The sequence below is a fragment of the Dama dama genome, chromosome 14, assembly GCF_033118175.1.
Source record: "Dama dama isolate Ldn47 chromosome 14, ASM3311817v1, whole genome shotgun sequence".
In the NCBI taxonomy this organism is placed as follows: domain Eukaryota; kingdom Metazoa; phylum Chordata; class Mammalia; order Artiodactyla; family Cervidae; genus Dama; species Dama dama.
Window position 1 is genome coordinate 28,134,728 of NC_083694.1, and position 19,533 is coordinate 28,154,260.

General features: G+C 37.2%; 2 protein-coding genes across 3 annotated transcripts in view; both read left to right on the forward strand.

The window, feature by feature from the left end:
• Positions 1–10,931, forward strand: part of AHCTF1 (AT-hook containing transcription factor 1) — an 83,250-nt gene extending 72,319 nt beyond the window's left edge. For both annotated transcript variants that reach the window (XM_061160201.1, XM_061160200.1), the window contains exons 33-36: positions 1,255–3,088; positions 7,506–7,642; positions 8,711–8,793; positions 10,478–10,931. In XM_061160201.1, coding sequence (XP_061016184.1) covers positions 1,255–3,088; positions 7,506–7,642; positions 8,711–8,793; positions 10,478–10,667 — 2,244 coding nt within the window. In that variant the 3' untranslated portion in view covers positions 10,668–10,931. The remainder of the gene's footprint in view (positions 1–1,254; positions 3,089–7,505; positions 7,643–8,710; positions 8,794–10,477) is intronic.
• Positions 10,932–11,757: 826 nt separating this feature from the next.
• LOC133069084 (kinesin-like protein KIF28P) overlaps positions 11,758–19,533 on the forward strand; it is a 65,378-nt gene continuing 57,602 nt past the window's right edge. The window contains exon 1 of the mRNA XM_061160202.1: positions 11,758–11,969. Coding sequence (XP_061016185.1) covers positions 11,763–11,969 — 207 coding nt within the window. The 5' untranslated portion in view covers positions 11,758–11,762. The remainder of the gene's footprint in view (positions 11,970–19,533) is intronic.

The following is a 19,533-nucleotide window of genomic DNA, read 5'->3' on the forward strand; positions in this document are numbered from 1 at the left end:
CCAGTTCAAATGAAAGGTCTTTTAGCCATAAGAAAACAGATATTAGCTACTCTTGAAACATGCGTGACATCAAAACTATCCAGAGCATATATCTGAAAATAGTTGAGTACAGTTAAATAGAATTCTCTTCCATTTCCCCTCCCTTCATACTTGTGGGAAAATGATATTCTGCTGCCTGGGGTTTAACTTCTTATATACTCCAGAAAGGTGGGATTTTTCTGCTGTTTAAAATGACTTAACATTTCCTAAAAATCCCACCAAATCTATTTTATTATCAACAAGTAAGTTTTGCATGATAAGTGACTTTAAGGTGAAGAAAAATAATCTCTTCTAATTATTTATGATTGTATAGTAGTTGGGAAGTTTAACTCATAAAAATGTCTTGGTTATCCATATTCAATTTCATGAGTATTCTCACTGTGAATTAGATGGATAAAGTCCCTTCTCCTTCAGTCAGGAAGCTAATAAAATTTGTGGGCATAGTGTAAATGGGAATCCTCATTTCTGGGTATTTCCAGTCTTTCAGTGAATGTGTGGGGAGTGGGAAAATGTCATTGTTTAGGTGGGTGGTAATGTTCTACCTTCTTGGTCAGGAGATCTCTCTGTTACTTTCTGCCTCCTCCTTTTTCTCCCCTTCCCTTACCAAAAGGTAAATGCAAGGACCATTCCTTCTTCCACCAAACCCTTGCAAGAGAGGTACTGAACTTGAAAGCCTTAGGAATTTCATGGTTTATGCAGCCCCAGCAAAGGGAAGAGGATTGAGTCTAGCCCAAGGGAGCTTATGTAGGTGAACTCTTCTTCAACCTTATGGGGATCATGCTGTTTAGGAAAAGTGTGGTTAGTTAGGTAATTTGGGGATTATCATTAGAACATAGTTTGGGGGTTGTTTCTTTTTCTCCGGTTCATTTTTTTTTCCTTGGGTGAGAATAGAATAAGTCCTTAATTATTGCAACTGTTAGCATCATTATAATTTTTAACATTTTTGTTAAGACTGTCTTTTTTAGCCAGGGAAATGTAGACTTCTACTTTAATTCCATTCAGAATTTCGATCTTTTTCTATCTAGTTATTTTGACTGAGTGAGAAAGTCTGATTGCTTAAATGGCTATTTTAATAAAGTAAACCCATAAGTATATGCCATATCGATGTAGTTTATATTTAACAATTCATACACCAAGGGTGAGATGGTCTTAAAAAATGTATGCTTTAGGTTAAAATACATATATTAACAGTTTCTTATCTTTAATTTATTTTAGGTAATTGAACATGAAAAGCTTGAAGGTCAAGATTCAGGACAAGAGGCTAGGAATCTTTCATTTAATGAGTTGTATCCCTCAGGAACTCTTAAGCTTCAATACAATTTTGATGCCATTGAGCAACAGTTTTGTGACTTACCTGATAATAAAGACTCTGCTGAGTGTGACGTTGCTGAGGTAGATGGAGAGCATTTTGTGGCACAGAGCAACTTTACCTTGGTTTTGGAAGGTGAAGAAGGAGAAGTAGAGACGGATGATTGTGCAGCATCTGACGTGTTAGCTAAAGCAGCTAATGCAGCCGCTGAGGAAAAACATGTATGCAGTGAGGAAAGTGAGAATCACAGACATGTTGCAAATTTGCCATCTGTTGTAACTAGTGATCAGGAGTCCCAGAGGGTAGAGACATTACCATATGTGCCTGAACCAATTAAAGTAGCAATTGCAGAAAATTTATTAGATGTAATTAAAGACACAAGAAGTAAAGAAGTTACTTCAGATACAGTGGAACAGTCCATTCAAGAAAACATACCTTTAATAAGCCAAAAGGTAATGTGTTCCACCAGGTTGGCCAACTCTACAACTAAGACTGTTCAGGAAACAAGTGCAGTGACTATAAATGTCAGCGAGGTTAATGACATGATTTCCTCCCGAACTCGCAAGAGAGTACGTGTCCAAAACCTGAATGTCAAATCAGCACAACAGGAAGAGCCAGCAGCTGTTGCTACTCCTGAGATGCTGGGGCTTTCAGTTACAAAGAAAACTAGGAAAACAAAAGAAATTGCAGGGGCTTTGGAAAGTGCCTGTTCTGATGACAAGGGAGTATCTCATAACCAGCAAATACCTCAAAATTCTGTTACTCCTAGGAGAGGAAGGAGAAAAAAAGACGTTAATCAAGACATATTAGAAAATGCTAATTCTGTGGAACAAGAATTACAAGTTACTCCAGGTAGGGAATTAAGAGGGTTAAAATCATCTCAGCTGTTGGAAGCAGCAACTGAAGAAAGTTCTTTTAGAAAAGAAGTTAAGCTTTTGTCTGCTACAAAGAGGACTCCTAGAAGAACTAAATCTGTAGAAAATCAGGAAAGTGTTGAAGTTATAAATGATATGAAAGTCAGCAAAGTAGCAGGTCCTAGCAGAAGTACCAGAAAATTGAGAAGTACTAATTTGGAAGCTTCTGAAGGTGTAGGATATAAACAAGAGGGGGAGTCCGCTGAACAACAACTGCCTATTCAACGTAGTAAGAGGGTTAAAAAGAAAGAAGTTAGTGCATTGGATGTTATAGAAGATTCCAAACTTGATTCCTCCCAGTTGACTATTCAAGCAGATTTTGGTACGCCTGCTACACCTAGGAAACGTGGTAGACCAAGGAAAATCAATCCATCTGAAGATGTACAATCTAAGGCTTTTACGGAAGCAAGAAGTCTCAAGAAGAGAGAAGGTCTCGGCATCCAAAGGAGATCCACAAGAAACACCCCAGCTAAAAGTGAAAATACTGATGTCGGAAAACCAACTTTAGAAGAGTCAGTTTTCATGCCAAATGAGGAACTTGCTGCAGTGATGAGCTCTAAGAAGAAACTTACAAAAAGGACTGAAAACCAAAGCCAAAAACGTCCATTACATTCAATACCAGAAAAGTATATAGGTGAAGAAACGGCACACAGAGAGCCAGATGACCAAGAAGAAAAATTGCTTGCTACAGTTGCTTTGACTCAGTCTTCCCGTAGCACACGGACTAGATCTAGCAAGGCCATCTTGTTGCCGGACCTTTCTGAACCAAAAAATGAGTCTTTTTTATTTTCTCCTGCTGTGTCAAAGATTCCAAGGAAAGAGAAAGGTACTTTTATTTCTGTTTGAAGAATAATTTCCATCTCATTTAAAGTCTTCAGCTTAAACTTAAATCAGTTCAAACATGGTTAGATTGTGTTAAGGCACTATTGGATCATATCTCCTAAGAATGATTTTTGGTTACAGGGAATTCCTCTCCCTTCCGAAAAAGACTTTTTTGATCTTTTAATAGTAAAATATTAATGTTTTAATTTTAAAGTTTATTTTTAGATTCAAGAATTTTCTGCTTCACTGTAACTTTTTAAATCTTATAATTAACTTTGACATAGGTTTAATTTTTTTTTAGAATAGGATCATTTCTCTTCATTCTGTCCTTATAAGTGACTTGCTTTTGGTTTTTCCCCCAGATAGAACCTTCATTTTAGTCTCATATTCCAGATGATTTGAAGTCCACAACTTCAAATTGTTTTGAAGGGAAGCAGCAGTAGAATTATCTTGATTATGATGCAGAAATTATTTAAATCCTTATTTCTTGTTGTCCATGAACTGGCAAGGCTACATGCCCAACCTCCCTCACTGATGATGTGAACTTTTAATTGTATTGTTTGATAGGTATAGTTCATGTCATCTCAACAGGAGTGAAGTCTCTTACTCTTTATGTATAGTGTAGTCTTTATGTGTGGTCACTCAGGCATGTCCTAGGCTTTGCTGTCCCGTGGACTCTAGCCCACCAAGCTCCTCTGTACGTGGAATTCTCCAGGCAAGAATACTAGAGTGGGTAGCCATGCCCTCCTTCAGGGGGTCTTCCCAACCCAGGGACTGAACCCAGGTCTCCTGTCTGAGCCGCCAGGGAAGCCCATGTATAAAGCGGAGATCTACCTAAAGTACAGAAACAGATGTACAGTATATTCGTGCTTTTAAGATTTCTTGTTGGGCAGAATTCAGTGAGGGAGATGGTTAAGAAAAAAAGATCTAAAAAGGTGCTGATAAAGCAGATTAGGGACTTGTAAGTAAAGTGGGTGACTGTTGTACTAAACTCTTGCATGTATTTTTTAGTGCATTGGTGAACATCCTGTATAGTTGGCCTCCTGACTTGAGGAAGGCCAAAAGATGAGTCATTTAAAAATCCACAAATTAAAATTTTCTGTCTTCAGCATTCTCTGTGCAAAACCTCTTTAAATATATTGTATTCGTGCAAGTTGTTATATTTACATAAGAGCCTAGGAAGGGATGCTTTGCCATAGATTTGATCACTTGTTCTAAAAATGAATCTGTAGTTATTAGGAATTCCTTTTTCGCATCCCATCCCGCATTTCTGAGTACATTTTGATTTTTATTTTGGTTTATTCATGCTGTTAGGAAAGTGTGGTTATGCCTGTCTTTCCATGGAGGAAAACGAAATGACCAAATATGTGAGATTTTAGCTAACTTTACTAAGCTACTATTTTAGATAAAAGTTAACATGAAAAAGGGCACTGAATCGTAGAAGAATGTCATTAACAATTCTTTCATACTTTTCTCATGACTATCATAGCCAAACACCTCAATAATTCTGATCTTTGTTATCTTTATGTTCTTCATCCATATACATATTAACTGTAACTTTTTTCTGTAATAAAAATAATACATGCCTGCCACAAAAAATTAGAAATTAAAAATATTTAATTTAGCCATCTAAAGGACCAGTTACCACTGTTTACATCTGCTTGTATATCTTTCTAGCTGAATATATAGTTTGTTTTTTTTATAAAACCCAATGTGTAATAGTTTGTGTGCATGTATACATATTACTCCTCCCGTCTGCTACTTATTTCATGAGCATTTTTCAGATTCTGGAAAATATCCTCAAAACCCTGCGTGTTCATGGTTTCATGTTTTGTGTTTTACAATTGATAATGTGTAAAAGTTTACGTGTGTAGCATTTCAACTCACTTATGTGCCACAGATTGCTCAGACATTCTCCTGGTAGGTGTTTGAATCATTTTCAGATTTTCTAGTATTAAAAATAAGCACCTTCTAGTATGAGTTAAAAAGAAGTTTGGGACTTACATCTCTCATTTCTGCCACTTAACTAGCTTTCTGAGTCTTGTTTTCTCACCTTTATAGTGAAGGTAATAATGCCAACTCTGTAGGGTTCTTGTGTGTATTCGCTACTTTAACAAAGCAACTGCTGCCAAGATTAGTTTGCTTTCTTACTTTGCGCTTAGATCGTAGGTTCTACACTCTTACAATTCCTTCTTGTCCCTTGTGCCTACTAACTTTTTTAGGGAGGGATAGGAGGTACAGAGAACAGTGGATACAGAAATACATGATTAGAAAGCTGGAGGCCATCTTCTTTTTAATTGAAACATGTCAAAGAAATACATGTCTTAGAATCACTAGCTAAAAAGAATGTAAAGTTGGACATTTCAATAGATTTTCTGGAATCCCATTACTCAGCAGCAGATATTTAAGAAGGGTTTGCTTATATGCCTGAGTCTATACTAGGGTATACATTTATCAGTTCGTTTGATTCTCAGTATAACCAAGTGTGGTATAGGTACATTATCCTTTTTTTCCGCAGTGAAGAAATTGAAGTTCAGTGAAACTGAGCACCCATGACACCCAGTAATGAGTAAGTGGTGGTGTCTTGGAGCCTATTCCCACTGGCTGATGAGAGCCAATTGCTGAATACTCAGGGATTTTTTTTGAGTCAACCACGGAACATTTATAGCACTGAAATAGGCAAATGCTGTAAGTCAGAGCTGTGTTTTTGTTGTTGTTGTTTTCCTTCCCAGAAAGCTGTTTACCAGTACATTACTACAGGACTGAATCTATAGGACTTTTGAACTTCCTAGGCCTTAAGTCTGGCCATCAGAACTTTATCCCAGGAAGCGTACAGAAGTGGGCAAGAAATTGACATACAAAGAAATGTAATCTACTCTTGTCTGGCTGATAGAAGCATATGGAAGGAATGTGAAGCTAAATATTTTTGCATGTGATATAAGACATTTTTGTTCCTTTGGGTGCAGAGGGAAACTCGGTGAGGAATATGAGTTTGTCTTTGAAAAGCCAAAGAAGCTATTGCTCCAGGTAGCCTGGAAGGAGAAAAATAGAATGTATCATTTTTATAGAAAGAGTATAGGTTTGTCTGTCTGTTTTTTTTTTACCCACACAAGAGAAGAATTACTACCAGTGCCATTTATGCCACTTGTCAGCTGGGAGCAGAGAGGACTTTTATTTCTGACCTCACTCCTCCTTTTTCTTGTATTAAGAATCACATGCTTTAAGAGCAGAATTTGGCATTTTATAGAACTCTTGATTGTCCCAGTAGATGAAATAATATTGAACTCTATAATTTGGAAATTTTCTTTCAGAGATTGGTAAATTACATTCTTTATATTCTTTAAATAATAATATAACATGCAAGCATCTATAAAACACTTCCCATATACTAACATTATTCTAATCTTTAATCTTCACAGTAATGTTAAAGCACTATTATGAATATTATAGAAACTGAGGCACAGAGAGGTTTAGGTGACTTGCTTTTGATACCACAGCTTGTAAATCCAGAAGCTAGGATTTAACTTGCAAACTGGTTCAGCTGTACCCTGCCACAATGATTGCATTGCTAACCACCATTAATACGGAGACAAGAATGTGATAAATATTTTTAATTACATATTTTCAACTAATTCGTAAACTGTTCAGTCTGTTTTTCTATATTATTACTTTTCTGCTTGCTTTCTTCCTTTTATGCTGTGGACTTTTCTGTTCCTCTTTCCTGGAACAACTGGCTCAGAATGAGCTGAAAGGAAAGAGAGTTTGAGTGTCTACTTTGTAAACAAAATTGCTTTTTAAAATAAAAATCTTGCAGCTAGAGAAGTAGGAATTAAGGAACAAAGTAGTTCAGGTTACACCGACAGGTTATACCATGGAAATATTTGCAGATTAGTTTTCTTACTATCATAATAAAGCAAATATCACAGTAAAGCAGATCAAGCACATTTTTTTGGTTTCCCAGTGCATATAAAAACCATGTTTACACAATACTACAGTCTTTTAAGTGTATGGTAGTATTAAAAATAACTCATTGGAAAAATAATGCTGATCATCATCTGAGTTTTAAGTGAGTCTAATCTTTTTGCAACAGTCAGAGATCACTGATTACCATAGCAAATACAGTTAATAGTGGAAAAGTTTGAAATATTGCGAGAATTACTACAATGTGCCAGACAGACATGAAGTTAGCAAATGCTCTTGGGAAAATGGCACCGATAGTAAACTTGCCACAAACTTTCATTTCACCTTATTTTAGACCTTCAAATATGCTGTACCTCACCTCTTTTGTTGTGCCTTGCTTTATTTCCCTTAATCGCACTTCACAGGTGTTAACTTTTTTTGCAAGTTGAATTTATATGTGTATGTATATATATATAATGAATATATATATATGGTGTTTTGTTCTTTGTTTCCACCTTTAGCTAAAAAAATAGAGGCTCCTGCACAGCTGCAAGAATTAGTTTCAGACTTACCTTCTCAATTTGTCTCCTCACCTCCTGCTTTAAGGACCAGGCGGAAAAACCCATTGAATACACCCAAACGTACAGATGGACGACTGGTAAGAAATGCATGGTTTTATTTGTATGCATGCTTTTTATTTTTTAAGCAGTGCTTCCTAGGTAAACTTCTTTAAAAACAGCAGGTGTTTATACTCTAAGACCAAAATTATCTTTTGGGGATCCCAGCTTTAAGATAGATTGGTATGTTACTCTTGGTGTATTATTGGCAGCTGCAGTTGAAATTGCCTATTAGGGGAAAGGTTTTAAGACTGTAGTGTCCCATAAGAATTATTTGAATGTATTTATTTAAAATGCAGGTCCCAGACCCCCTGGAGTGTCATCCACAGACCACACTTAGAGTGTGTCAGAGTTGACTAGTTTTATGTAACTAAATTAAAAATAGTTTATGGATTAAGTATAAGCTTGAGACCTTTATATTTACCAATCTTAACTCATGAGCATTTCTTGAGTTATCTGCTCTGAGCCATTACTATGCAGTGACAAAGACACAAAAATAATTCAGGCAGATTCCTTGTTTTTCAGGAGTTCAGTTTAAATGAAGAGGCAAAAATACGAATAATTATTCCACAGCGCGATAAGAATCATTTATACTCAGATAACGCTGCAGACAGAAGGTGAAGGAGACAGGCACTGCTGGAAGAGAGGACAGCCGATGCAGAAGCACAGCGGCCTGGCAGTGCACGAGGGTGGGGGTGGGGCTTTTTACAAGCTGGCGAACAACCATGTGCGTGTTTTAAGTAATTTCAGTGAAAAGTGAACTCTAGGGAGGAAAAAATATTTGATGGTGGTCTAATCCTTACGCAGCAATGAGAGCCTTGATTTGGACAGAGGCAGTGGAACACAGCAGTGGACAATGGAAACATTCCAGAATAAGATTGATAAGATTTGGAGATGAATTGAATGTGTGGGGATGCAGGATAATGAGCTGTCCTAGATGACCAAGGTTTCCACCAAAAAAATACACAGAGTCCATTTGATTATTTATTGTGGTTAAATTCAGTTAGCACTGTCTGGCTATAGTCCTTGACTCAGGATAGAACTTTTTCAGTTTAAATTTTGAATATTTAATTAGCTAATATTGATCCTTCAAAAATTTTAACCCATAGGAAGATGATGGCCAATCAACTGAAACTGAGGGAAAGCAACAAGTGAAAAGAATCAGGACTGCAAAAACAAAACAAGCAAGCAGGTAAGACTTTTTCCAGGCTGTAATTTTTATTTTCAGTTTTGTTTCTTAAAATTATATTGGTGAAGACTCAAAAGAGAGAAATGAAGCTCATCAGAAAAAGGTCATTCTTTGGGGCATTTATATGCACTAGCTCTGTGTAATTGTTAGATTTCACTGCAGAAGGTGACTTTCTTACATAGCATGAAAGTCAGTCAGTCAGTTCAGTCGCTCAGTCGTGTCTGACCATTTGCCACCCCATGGACTGCAGCATGCCAGGCCTCCCTGTCCATCATCAACTCCCGGAGTTTACCCAAACTCATATCCATTGAGTCGGTGATGCCATCCAGCCATCTCATCCTCTGTCGTCCCTTTCTCCCGCCTTCAATCTTTCCCAACATCAGGGTCTTTTCAAAAGAATCATTTCTTCGCACCAGGTGGCCAAAGTATTGGAGCTTCAGTTTCAGCATCAGTCCTTCCAGTGAATCTTCAGGACTGATTTCCTTTAGGATGGACTGGTTGGATCTCCTTGCAGTCCAAGGGACTCTGAAGAGTCTTCTCCAACACCACAGTTCAAAAGCATCAATTCTTTAGTGCTCAGCTTTCTTTATAGTCCAACTCTCACATCCATACAAGACTACTGGAAAAACCATAGCTTTGACTAGACAGACCTTTGTCAGTAAAGTAATGTCTCTGCTTTTTAATATGCTTTCTAACATAGCCTGAAAAGCCCTTCTTTAAAAAGGATGAGCGAAGGGCTTCCCTGGTGACTCAGACGGTAAAAAATCTGCCTGCAATGCGGGAGACCTGGGTTCGATTCCTGGGTTGGGAAGAATCCCTGGAGGAGGGCATGCAGCCCACTCCAGGATTCTTGCCTGGAGAATCCCATGGACAGAGGAGCCTGGGGGGCTACAGTCCATGGGGTCACAAAGAGTCAGACACGACTGTGCGACTAACCACAGTAGGGTGGGGGTAGTTGAACTCAACAAAGCTTTGTTTTTTTACAATGAATTTGGGCGGGGGGGAGTGCAATGTTTCACCTTTTCTTTAGTGAAGAGGGATAAAACTATCAGTAAAAGTCATTGAAAACATAAAAGTCCTGTGATTATGTCACTGTTAGCAATTAAAACTTCATCCATGGCAAAATTACTCCCATTTCAGATGTATTTTGCTTAGATATGGTAGAATTTCGTAAAAGTACAAAGTAATTCATTTTATCTTACTTTAAAAACTGATTTAATGAGAGCTTTTGACTATAATTAATACACTACATATAAATTGTCTTTGTGTATATGTAGAAAACTACTTCATATTATGAAATACATACATAGTTTCTAATTGCTGGTATTTGAGAATTCCCATTTCTCATATATTTTATGAGCCTCTTGGGCTCTCCTATGGACCGACTACTGATATTTGGCCCTTCCTTGTAAAGCAGTAGTATTTATTAATACATATGAAATATTTAAATGAAAATTCAAACGGTAATTGTTTTGAGGATCCCAAACATAAAGGATAATTTCTATCATGTGAATTTTTAACTCTGCTTCAAATTAGTTTATTTGACTAAAGTTTTATTTTACTTCTCCTTTATAAAATGAAAGCACTAGAAAAAGGTAGTATCTAAGATTTCTTCATATATTGGGAAGTGGACTACATTTTATACTATAACATGTTTGTTCTTACTTGAGTTATATCTTTATTTCAGAAACACAGAAAGAGAAAGTTGGTCACCTCCTCCAGTAGAAATTAAACTGATTTCTCCCTTGGCAAGCCCAGTTGATGGAGTCAAGAGCAAACCAAGAAAGACTGCAGAAGTAACAGGAAAAACTGTTGGAAGGAGCAGGAAGAAGTTGTCTTCTTTTCCAAAGCAAGTTCTACGCAGAAAAATGCTGTAATTTTTTCAAGTTTTTTAATGTACACCTATTTGTAAAGTCATCAGAATTGTGTGGATTATTAAAATCATTAATTTGGAAGAAAATAATTTATATAAATTATTGTAAATTTTTGTAAACAATGTCTTCAATAAGTAAAGTAACTCCATATGGAGTGTGATTCTTTTAGTCCAGGCAGTTTTTTCTATTTTATATTAAGACTTCATACATTTATATAATATGTAAATATGGCTTATTGGAATGTTAAATAAAGTATACTTTACAGTAGTCTGTGTCTGTTAGATTTTTGAGAGGGGATTTCTGTTTTAATAGTGATTTTATATGCTAGTAGATATTGGTTCCATTTTCTTTGTCTATAGTTAAAAGTATTAGACCAGTTTGAAGATGACTGAACTGTTTTTTTTTTTAAGTTGCTATTTTATAATTTATGCACTTTGCTTCTGTGATTAAGACTTCTAATCTTAAATTGAGGGAGGCTGTTACTATGTTGAAATTGAATTATGGGCATGTAATTTTGCCACTTTTTTGTAGTTTAACATATTTTGTGTATTCTACCTCAAATTAGTAATTTTCCAAGTAATGCATTGATTAAATATAATGTTGGCATTTCTTGTTCAGCAAGCTTAAAGGCTATTACCTTTAAAGTCTCTTAATTATTCAGAGACTAATTATCCAGGTTAGACTGACCGGTTCACTGCTCACTAGCAACTTCTTAAAGGGGTTTGAGTAGTAAGAAAGGAAATGTTTAAAAAGAAAGCTGTTTCGTGGCTATTCAGTGCACTTTGTATGTGCCTAATATTAATAGAATGAAAAGTTTGAACAAATTTTATAAACATTCTTGCTGTGAAGGAGCTTGCTACTGAATCACAGAAATCCCTTAACATTCAGGTTTTAAAATGACACATTCTCATAAGACCTCAGGCACAGAGTATTGAGGATGGGTAAAGAGTGTGAGTAGATGTGGAAAAAGGAAAAGAAAAACCACTCTGTTTTCAGCAATGTGACTGTGTGCAATTAAGTGGTGATACTTGATGTGGGCTATAAAATTCATCAATAAATAAGTATTGTAAAATTATAACAGGTAATTGATAGTGTGTAATGAGTGGACCATTAATAATTGATTGTCTAGAAACAGACTGCTGTTGTTGGCTAAGCTTTCAGTGTTTCAGTGTGAAGCATAAGCGGTGTACCTTCTACATTATTTTTCTACCAAATAACAATACGAATAATGGGAAAATGATGAAAACACCTATGCCAAGTATTGACAGCGTGAAAGTAGCAGTACGAGTGCGGCCTTTTAGTCAGGTTAGTGATAAATGTTACGTTGCCTTGTTGAAAGTTTGACTATGACTTTCATTTTATTAATTTTTTAAATAATAATTATCAGACTTGTATTGAAGCTGCTTGTCCTTTACCGAATATTAAATTTATTTAAATGAACTTGTTAAATGAGTAATTTAAAGATCTAAATTAAACATAATTCAGAAAATAATTTCATTCCTTTGCACAAGTAGCACAATAAAAAAAATTGACAAGAAAAATGTTTTGTCAATAATTTTTTAAACCAATGCAGTTTGGTGAATATAGACATGTGCTGTGTATTTTTAATAATGTACTTCTCCCCCCCCCCCCCCCAAAAAAAAACAACAGATCATAAGCAAACAAATTTGCAGTTCTGAATGAACTCTATGTATTTTATATGCTTTTATGTATAATTGTATTTGTATAACTTTTTACAAAAATATCAGTCATTAAACTGTTGCTACAACATTTTAGGATAAAGTATGAGTTACACTTATTCTGGGACCTTTAGCAGTTGTTTGTCTTTGATTATCAATGGAGTAGTTGAATTTCAAGATAATTGTGAACAGTTGATCCAGTCAGTGGACTTTTGCTTATTTGTTGTGGATCAAACATGAACTAGAAACTGAGGATACAAAGGAAAGTCCTTGTTCTCTAGCAGCGTATAGTCTTATGTATGTTATTGATTTATAGCCATATGTACCATGGTAATGTGAATCATCTTGGGCCCCAGAGAAAGACTGGGTACAGTTCATTCTGCCTGCACAGAACTTGAAGACTTCCTAGAGCTAGAAGAATTTGAGATGGCCATAAAGGAGATAAGTAAGAGTATGCTGAAACAACATGCAAAGCCTTATTTGATAATAATTCTGAATGGGATACAGTGTAGTGATGACCTCATATTACATCTACTTTCCCACTTGTATAGTTTGCTGCTTTTACTCTCGTCCATTAATACAAAATATTGCTTTGCACATATTCAGTTGATATCAATTCTGTCCTATCCCTTAACATTCCTCTATATTGCGGAAAATACTTTAGGAATCAGGCAGACGTGATTAGATAACTTTATAACTAGACATGAGTGTGGTTATGTCTCACTTAAGTGTAGCCACTAGTTAAGGCTTCTAAAGTGACCTAGTTTCTCAGGGAACAGATTCAAAACATGTCAGAGTTAACTTGTGATCAGTAAATTAAATGACCACATTGAAGGACAGTTAATTATGAAATAGAAATGGGCAGTAAAACAGTTATATAATTAGGTCCTCTTTGATTCATATCTACCACCAAAGTTGATTATCTTAGGCTGGAATAGTAGGAGGAAAGAAAATGAATTCAGAAAATGTTTTGGGGGTAGTTACGGATCACATCCAGACAACTGTTAAACTGCCTTGGTGACCTAGACCCTGCCTCGTTTTCTAACTTCATATCTAGTCTTGCTTTCACTGTGGAATCAGAGATCCAACTTGATGAGACTTCCTTTGTTGTAAGACAGTGGCTCTCAGGAGCCCTGGGGGTCCGGGGGCATGCTGGGTCTTTGTTGCGGTGCATGGGTTCTTCATTTCTGTGCTTTTTGTTGAAATGTGGGCTTTCTCTAGTTGCAGCAAGTTGGCGCTATTCTAGGTGCGGCGTGTGGACTTCTCATTGCAGTGGCTTCTTGTTGCGGAGCATGGCTCTGAAACTGTGGGCTTCAGAAGTTGCAACTTGCAGGCTTTAGAACACTGCCTCAGTAGTTTTAGCACACAAGCCTAGTTGCTGGCAGAACGTGAGATCTTCCAGGATTGGTCAAGGATGAAACCCATGTCCCCCAGGGTGGATTCTTAACCACTAGACTACCAAGGAAGTCCCGACTCTCAGGAGCCTTTGAAGTCAGATGAACTTGAGTTCAAAACCTGACTTTATCCCTTACCTCCTGTGTGGCTTTGAGCAAGGTTTTAAGCTCTGAGCCTTGATTTCCTAAAGTCTAAAATAGAGATGTTGGTACCTCACAGGATTGCCGTTAGAAACACTAGTTGAAGTAATCTGTAAATTACTAAGCACGATGTTTGACAAGTAAGTACTTTCAATATTAGCTGCTATAGTTTTTTTCACCATTGTGTTAGTCACTCAGTATCTGACTGCTTGCAACCCCGTAGACTATAGACTCCTCTGTCCATGGGATTCTCCAGGTAAGAATACAGGAGTGGGTTACTATTCCCTTCTCCAGGGTATCTTTCCAACCCAGGGATTGAGCCTGGGTCTCCCACATCGCAGGCAGATTCTTTACCATCTCAGCCACTTTTTAAATGGTTTTATTGAGATAAATTACATAGGACACATTTAGCTCGCTTATGGTGTATTATTCAGTGACTTTTAATGTATTCACAGATGCAACCATCACCATGATCAGATTTATAACGTTTTGAATCACCTCATTGCCCTAGTCCTAAACAACCATTAAACTAATCTCTGTTTCTGCATATTTCCCTGTTGTGTACAATTCATATCAATAGAATTATATAGTCTTTTGTGGCTGGCTGGCTTTCAGCATAATGTTTTCAAGGTTTATCTATGTCGTATCATATGATAAGACATGATATTTTTATGTTGTGTCATCTATGTTGTATCAAAAGTTCATTTCTTTATGGCTGGATAATATTCCATTGTATGCATATACCACATTGTGTTCATCCATTCCTCAGTGAATGTGGGTGGTTTCCACCTGTTCGCTGTTAGCTTTTATGAATCATGCTGCTATAAATATTTGTTTACAGATTTTTGTGTGGACCCAAGTTTTCATTTCTTTTGGTTATATACCTAGGCATGGAATTGCTGAGTCATCTACTAACTCTGTGTTATCGTTCAAGAAATTGTCAAGACTTTTCCAAGCAGCTGCACCTACTTGGAAAATTTTATATTCCTACTAGCAGTGGATGAGGGTTCCAGTTTCTCCAATCCAGGCCAACACTTATCTTCATTATAGCCATTCTAGTTGGTGTGAAGTGGTATATCATGGTTTTTTGATTTGCATTTTCCTGATAACTAATGATGCCATGAATCTTTTCATGTACTATTGCCCATTAGTGTATCTTCCTTGGGGAAATGTCCATTCTGATCCTTTGTTCATTTTTAAATTGGACTATTTTATCTTTTTATATTGAGCTGTTCTTTACATTTTCTAGTTACAATTTCTTATTAGATATACAACTTGAAAATTTTCTCCCATTCAAAGGGTTATCTTTTCATCCTTTGAAGCACAAACATTTTTAATTTTGATGAAGTCCATTTTTAAAAATTGTGCTTTTGGTGTTTTATCTGTCTTTGCCCACTCCAATGTCATGAAGATTTATATTTTCTATTTTAGTTTTAGCTCTTACATTTAGGTCTTTGGTCCATTTTGAGTTGCTTTTTATATATCATATGAAGTAATGTGAAGTAATGATCCAAGTTCATTCTGTGTGTGACCATTGAGTTTTCCCAGTGCCATTCCTTGTAAAGGCCATTCTTCATTTTGGCAGCCTTGAAAATCAGTTGATCATAGACGTTTGGATTTGTATCTGGACTCTTCACTCCATTACATTAATCTGTATGTCTGTCATTATGCCAGTGCCACACTCTCTTGATCACTGTTGGTTGTACTAAATTGTGAGATTGTGTTAATCCTACTTTTTTCTTTTTTAAGATTGAAGAATTTGGCTATTCTGGATGCCTGTCAGGTCCATATGAATTTTACAATCAGCTTGTTAATTTCTACAAAGAAAGTGGGCTTTTGATAGAGTTGGATTGAATGTACATCCGTTTGGGGATTTTTCTCCTAATAATAGGCTTCCCTGGTGGCTCAGATGGTAAAGAATCTGCCTGCAATAATGCCAGTTCCTTCAATCTATGAAATTGGGTGTTTTTCTAAATTTTAGATCTTTAGTTTCTTCCAACAATGTTTTGAGGTATTCAAGGTATGTTTTGTACTTCTTTTGTTAACCTTATTCTTAAGTATTTTATTCTTTGTGGTAGTAATAGAAATGAAATTTTCTTAATTTCATCTTCAGATTGTTTAAACTGTATAAAAACAGTCTATTATTGTATATTGATTTTATATCCTGCAACCTTACTGAACTCATTTACTAGTTGTAATAGTTTCTAGTGGATTCCTCAGGATTTTCTAAGATCATATCATCTGCAAATAGCCATCATTTTACTTCTTCCTTTTCTATCTGGATGCTTTTGTTCCCTTTTCTTGCTTAATTTCCCTGGCTAGACCCTCCCTTGCAATGTTGAATAGAAACATCAAGAGTAGAAATCCTTGTCTTCTTCCTGTTCTTAGAGAGTAATAGTCAGCCTTGACTATTCAGTATGATAATAGTCATGAGTTTTTTGTAGATGCTCCTTTATGAGATTGAGGAAGTCCCATTCTGTTGCTGATGTGTTTTGAGTGTGTTTATCATGAAAAGGTGTTGAATTTTGTCATATGCATTTTCTACATGTTGAGATAATATGTGATTTTTTTATTCTATTGATACATATTACATTGATCATTATTTTAAAGTGTACCCAAGATTTGTTTTAATCAGATCTAATGTGACAGATTTAGTGATCACTGCCTTATAATTTTCAAGAGAAAGGAGCATTTCATGTAGCCATACAGGGAAGTATCAAAGGGAGAAAAGGATGCCTGGCCCACACCCTTGTGGTTTCCACAGGAAGGAATGGGCAAGGCACAGTAGGCAAGTTTGAGCAGTTTTAGGATTGGATAGTTAGTATAGTTTCCATAAAATCTAGACTTCAGTTGGTCAGGTGCAGCCTAGTTGTTAGGTTCCTGGTTCTGGGGTAATGTGAGTTGGGAGAAACACTGGCTTGGGGTGTGAATTAGATAAAGGAGGTGCTTGGGATGTGGCCTTCAGATTGGTTGATATGCACGAAAGGTTAAGTTGTTCACTATCTCTATGAATTCATGGATGTCAAAGGTCATAAAATTGAAACAGTAGAAACGTTTTCAGATGGTAAACCCAATCTTGCATCCCTAGGATAAATCTCATTTGGTTATGGTGTATAATTCTGTTTATATGTTGCAGGATTCACAGTAGTAATGATTTGTTGAGGATTCTTGCAGTATCTTACAAGAGATACTGGTTTGTAGCTTTATATTCTTGAGATATCTTTGTCTCTATTTAGTATCAGGGTAATAATACTGACTTCATAAAAATAAGTTAGGGAGTATTCCCTCTGCTATGTCTTGGAAGAGTTTAATGTTTGATAGAATCAAGCAGCCTAGCCATTTGTTCATGAGTAGTTTTGTTTTTACTACAATCTCTTCATTTGTTATGGGTCTATTCAAATTGTCTATTTCTTGAGTTTTTCATACTTGGTGTCTAGGAATTTGTCGATTTCATCTAAATTATCTAATGTAATCAGTGTTTATATTATTCCTTTATAATCTTTCCTTTATTTCTTTAATCTGGTTTCCTTCAGTGCTGTGAATATATTTATAGTTTTTACTTTTCTGGTAACTCCTGCATCAGATCATTCAGTTTCTGTTTCCAGAAACAGAGTTGCCAGTTTGTTCCCAGTTCTGTTGCTTCCCTTCCAGTGTATGGATCTTACTTGCCTATTTCTTTGCAGTCACAGTTTTTTATTGGACAGACTGGACATTTTAGATAATATATTGTAGCAAATCTGAGTGCTGGTCTTCCCACCCCTCTGTAGCTTGTTATTGTTATTTGCTTGTTTATTTGTTGTTTTGCTGAAAGATTTGCCTTCTGCTGAAGAACGTTCAGGTTCAGAGGATTCACTGGCAAAATAACTGCTTTGTCTTTAAGTAGGCAAGAATTAAGGAAGTTTCTTATAGTAAGTTACAGTATGAGGACAAGCAATATAGCAAGAGATAAATATATATACATCACCAAATTGGGGAAACACTACATCCAGATTCAAGCCACAGCCCCAGTTGGAAGATCCACAAGCAGTATAGCAGGAAATACATATCCATATACATCACCAAATTGGGGGAACACCTACATCCAGAGTTAAAGAACACTGGGAAGTCCCTGGAACAGCAATCTGGAGTCCCCAGTTTGAAGTTCTCAGGCAGTGCATCCATTCCATGGGTGAGACTTGAGAGTGCCATCCAAAGGAGTCCTGCTTTTATCGCTAAGCCGCAGGCTGGCTGGTAGTCATCGGCTTACATGCAAATATGCAGCTTTGGCTATTGTGTTAAATGTTCATATTTCTAGTTGTAAGTCTCAGAATGTTCACTGATCCCTGGGAACTGGCCAGATTCCCAAGACCCAGGAAGTTTTGTGACTCATTCCCATCCATGTTATTTATTCCCTTAACTTGGTTCTCAAGGTCTACTTGCAGCGTTCCTGCCAGTCAGCAGTTTGGCATGTAATTCCTTTCAGGGTCTCTGATCAGTCAAAGTCCTATTGCTGTTTCTGAAGCCTGGACAAGACTACTTGTATGAACTTCCCCAACATTTGTTTAGTGATTGGCTGGATTATTTTAGTGAAGTCTTACCGCCTACCTGGTCACTGTGGGATGGTAACAGTTTTTGTAGGGCCCCCTTTCTCTCTTGACCACACCAAACTGTGAAGTCCACTGGTTGCTCTGTTTTCAACAATGTCCAGGGGCATAAATTGCTCTATGAACTATTTCAATCAAATTCTGATTCCTTTTAAAGATCAGTGAGATCAGTGATTGGTATTTTTTCTGAGTCCAGGTGGGTTCCTCCCCAGCAAACCAGACAAAAAAAAGTGAAAGTCACTCAGTTGTGTCTGCCTCTTTGCGACCCCATGTAACTCGCCAGGCTCCTCTGTCCATGGAATTTCCCGAGGCAAGAATGCTGGCTGGAGTGGGTTGCCATTTCCTTCTCCAGGGGATCTTTCTACCCAGGGACTGAACCCGGCTCTCCTGCATTGCAGGTCGATTCTCAACTATCTGAGCCACCAGGGAAGCCAAACCAGAGAAACCTGTACTTTAACCTGTTATCTTGAATCTCTGAATTGCCCTTCATCACAGCCACCTCTGTTCTTAAGAGTGCTCTTCGTGTGGAACTTCTCTAAGGGGGCAAAGGAAGTCAGTTCCTTTGGGAAGAGGTGAAGTGCCCAGGCAAGATCTCTAAACCAGGGCTCTGGATTTGTGGGTGGGGACACAAGGAAGCTACTCTGTATGATGGCCCTGCCCTAGAGCCCAGTGTTTGGTCAGTGTGGAACAACTACCTGCAGTCTTCTCAGCTTGTCTCTCCTGGCAAAGCACCACCACCCCGGGAGCCAGGGCAGGTGTGATCAGCACCCCAGTATTCTCAGCACGCTGCAACCAAGGTAGAGTCTCTGTTCCATGTGTGAAAAGTGGGTAAAAGAAGGAGCTCCCACCTCTCACCCATACTTTCCCACATGAAGCCTCAGTCACAGGTAGAAGGCGGCAGGGTGAGAAATGCCGACACTCTCCTCTCAGGAAGAAATCCCTCCTCCGGGGACCCAGGAAGAAGGAGCCCTGTGCTGTCAGCTCCAGCGGTCTGGAGTTGTCTCTCCTTGGCTGAGCTGACAGTGGAGAGAGAAGGAATAGTCTTGCTTAAACACCATGGACTCTCCTTTCT